The sequence below is a fragment of the Aphanomyces astaci genome (assembly GCF_000520075.1).
Source record: "Aphanomyces astaci strain APO3 unplaced genomic scaffold supercont1.211, whole genome shotgun sequence".
Classification (NCBI taxonomy): domain Eukaryota; phylum Oomycota; class Saprolegniomycetes; order Saprolegniales; family Verrucalvaceae; genus Aphanomyces; species Aphanomyces astaci.
In genome coordinates, this window is record NW_009798474.1 from 422 (window position 1) to 4,337 (window position 3,916).

General features: G+C 45.9%; 1 protein-coding gene across 1 annotated transcript; it reads left to right on the forward strand.

The window, feature by feature from the left end:
* Positions 1-2,543: 2,543 nt before the first annotated feature.
* Positions 2,544-3,095, forward strand: H257_18754 (hypothetical protein; the record flags this gene model as incomplete). The annotated part of the gene is made up of 1 exon (XM_009847875.1): positions 2,544-3,095. One exon carries the CDS (start codon positions 2,544-2,546, stop codon positions 3,093-3,095), a length of 552 nt encoding a protein of 183 aa, XP_009846177.1.
* Between the last annotated feature and the right edge of the window lie 821 nt (positions 3,096-3,916).

A 3,916-nucleotide genomic window follows, 5' to 3' on the forward strand; every position in this document is an offset into this window, starting at 1 on the left:
TTTGCCGAGTCAACAGGATGGGCTTTTCTTCTTAGGCTGTATAAATGATGCAGGAAGTCCGTGCAGTCCTCCGTCGTGGCAGCTTTGGGGTTCAGGCCGTTCTTGTGGTGCGCACAGAACGCCTCGAACTGGCGCTGGTATGTTGAGTATGTCCTCCGGGTGGACCACCGTGGAAAGAGTCTTGAATGGTCTGCTTCATCGGTGTTCTCTGCGTCTTTTTGGAATGTGAGCAGGTCAGATTAAACGACAGGTAAGACGAAATTTGACCAATCATGGCATGTACATGTTAAATGTTAACGATATGTACAGTACCTGCACAGACAAATTTCTCGTCCAATGGTAGCACGACAAGATATAGGGACCAATAAAATTAGGTTGTATTGTCGGTTGTCCAATCACCGCACCAAAATTGTCAATTTAGTGTCACGTCTGAAGTATATGTTATCATTAAGAGATTCACAGTCAATAGGTTTCATCACTCAAATCGGTAATACATTATCCAAGTGATGTACTGGCCGGGAATTGTATTCAAACGTGAAAATTTCCGTTTTGAAAATTACGTCAATGAATTTGGACTAGAGTACAGTACAATGATGGAACCTGCATAATGTTTTGAAGTACAATGATGGAACCTGCATAATTTTTTAAAGCTCGCAACGACCTTGCGAATGCACGTTGTCACACCTTCGTACGTAGCATGAATGGGTGATGAGTTAGGCCAAGCTGGACGGGAATTGCATGAATCACCTACTTCTATTATTACCAAGTAAAAGTATTTCGTCATACAGGGAACGACGTTGAATAAGGGCGCGCGAAAATAATTCTAACGTAAACGGCCAATTCTTGCCCTCATTTCGACCTCGTAGCTTTTTGGCCTTATCTCATAGGCTAAGCAAAACTATAAAAATATGAAGTTATTCCGTTGTAGAGGAAAGAACGTTCTATCCAGTCGTTCAAATTGCTCGTAATTTGGAGTATATTTAACGTAGTTATGCCGAAGCAAACACAAAAGTTTTGAAATATGCCGGACCAGTTGTTTGCCCTCTTTAAACTTGACTTCAGTATGGGTTTGAAGGGTGACGAGAGGGTTGGACAATATTTTTAATATGAGCTCAAAACAATTGCCAAAGCTAATATACACCTAACCGAACTTACTTTGATAATATCTTACAGGTAATTATATTAAGGAAAAACCATTGACCAATAGCAAAAAAGTTCGCTTTGCCTATGGCCCAAGCTAATCCTTCACCCCTAACACATATAATCCCCTAGCATTTCACCAGCTTCAAACTATGACCACCTTGCGGCGGAGGTACCATCGGACTAAACATTGTCAATTTTCATCGTACCGGTCATTGCAATTAACGATGCTGCCGGTGTCTCTCATCTTCTTGATGTAGATTTTGAGCGTACGGTGTGGCACATTGTAGATGCGACTGAGATCTGTTTGTCGCTCTCCTTGCAACGCGCGCATCGGTTGCTTCGACAAGTTGTTCATGTCTGTAGCCCGTCATGAGTGAAATTGCAGATGTGTTTGAATTCCACTCGATAATTTGTGTCCATAGACTTTCCATAGTAGTCCAACACAAACTCGATGTAGTTGAGATGAGCGTCGGCACTGAGAGACTCCTCGTCATTCATTGGTGCAAACGACAGTAGTACTCGTTGGTAGCCAATCACATTGTCGGATGGGAACGTAGCGAAAACAGCAACGTAATGAGTTGACCCAGTCGTCCAGCCGTCAAACACAAGTGCAAATTTAGATGGTAGGGTGCGTCGGAGCTTCGTTTCCACAACTTGGCACACCAAATGCATGTACTTCCGCAGAGTGTTGGTGGTCATGGACCCTAAGGTAGTATAACGTTTGGCGTACACGTTTTCACAGAACGCGAACGGTAGCAGGGACATAGTGATCCAAGCCAACCATCCAAATACGTTGCGCACAGTGCTAGGGACCATAGACTCGAAGAGATGCGAAGGGTTCGCACCAGGGGTACTAGCAAGGGTAGCGCGAGAACTTGGCCAAGTCCGACGCAGTCACTCCCAGTTGACCAGCGACTTGAGCGAGGCGGGATTCGGACACAGCGCAAACAACCTGGAGGGGAACTTGTTCGCTCGAGTCTATTTGAATGACCTTTGGCGTGGCAGATCCGATGGGAGTGGGGACAACGCCTTGAACATATGACGACCAAAAACACTTTGTAGCCACCTTATCTTGGGCTTCAATGTACTCCACCACCGTTTGAAACGAGTTTCGCGCCGAATAGTACTTCAGCCAATCACGGCTGATTCAGTGCCGCGTAGGTATTTGATTGGGTATAATTAAAATACTTGACATTGAAAACTGAAAGAGGGCAATAATTGGCCGTTTACATTATAACTAACCAATCTCATTCTCATATTCAATTGTATGCAACATATTGGTTAAAATTCTTTCGCGGCTATTTCAAATAAATTTGACAGCTATCTACCTCCACAAGACGATTGCCTCCTCAAATGGCTACCGTGTGCTTTCATACCCGAAGGCCATCACGCACAGAACGATGCCGTCAGTCGCACAGAAGCTGTACGCTGTACATATTGCCACTGCGTCAAGTGTACACCATGCAGCGCAGTCCTTGGGATACGGCGAACGGACCGTGCGACGTTGGGTCATGGAGCAGGACAAACTACGCAACTTCAGTGGCTCCAAAGCCCGTCAGCGAAACACAGGAATCTGTGGAGCAGTGCCCATCATACCAGACGCCCACGACCTCGTTATTCACATGAAAGATATCCGTCGTCAAGAGATGGCTGTGACCTCTTCACACATGCTGCAGTTCCTGCGCTCGAACCATACCGACTACATGTCGACACGCAAGACTGAGTACAAGTCGTTGATATGGCTACTCCAGCACTTCGCCGACCGCCATGGCTTTTGCAAGCAGCGAATTTGCAGGCAGAAGACGACACAGGTAGACCTTGAAGGAACGCGCCTTGAATTCGGACGGTACTTCCACGACAAGTACCCTGGGATGGCAATGGATACTGTTTACAACGCTAGCGAAACAGTGATGTACTACGACATGTGTCCAAGTACGATTTGGGCTGTTTGAGGTGGCGGTAGTTATGTCGCCAACTCGGAAAATCACTCCTACCGTATGACTGCGCTGCTCACGATTCATGGAGATGGTGCCGATTCTTTTTGTCATCCGTGGCGAGGCTGGTGGCGGTATTGAGACCAATCAATTCGACGATTATCGCCCGGGCCACTTCTACGCCATGCAAAAGAAAGCGTGGATGAATGGATCGGTTTGGAAATACTACCTTCATGAGGTGCTCCATTGAAGAATTGAGGACCCATCAATTCTCCTGATGGATAACTTCGACAGCCATGTCAGCGAAAAAAGCGAGTGTTTTCTCCGCGACGAGCTTGGAAGTGAACTGTGTCCACTTTCACCAAACAGCATTTCTCATTGTCAGCTGTTGGACGTTTCTATTATGGGGCCGTTCAAACAGCATCTGCGTGATTTGTGGGTTGTCACTCAGAACACTGCAACAACTGCAAAAGAAAAGTGCATTCCCATGATTGAACGTGCAAATAAGGCGTGGGACATGATTTCTGAAGATGAAGTGCAAGCAAGCTACGTTAGAGAGTTGGAGAGAGAACATTTGGTGGGTTGAAGGTAAATTCAATTGTGAGTTAAAAACTAAACTGGTGGGCTGTGCCTACTCGCAAGGGTCATCTACTATTTTTGTAGGCATTGTAACTGCTAGCAGAAAGGTGCCGAGCCCAACTGCCAGCCTGGTGATGATTGTCCGGTAACCTCAAGATTATCCGGAATATGTCACCTAGCCGGGATCGATCCCTGTACCTTCCGCATACTAACAGTAAGCAGGAACTCTACCACTGAGCTATATTTCCATATACATTGTA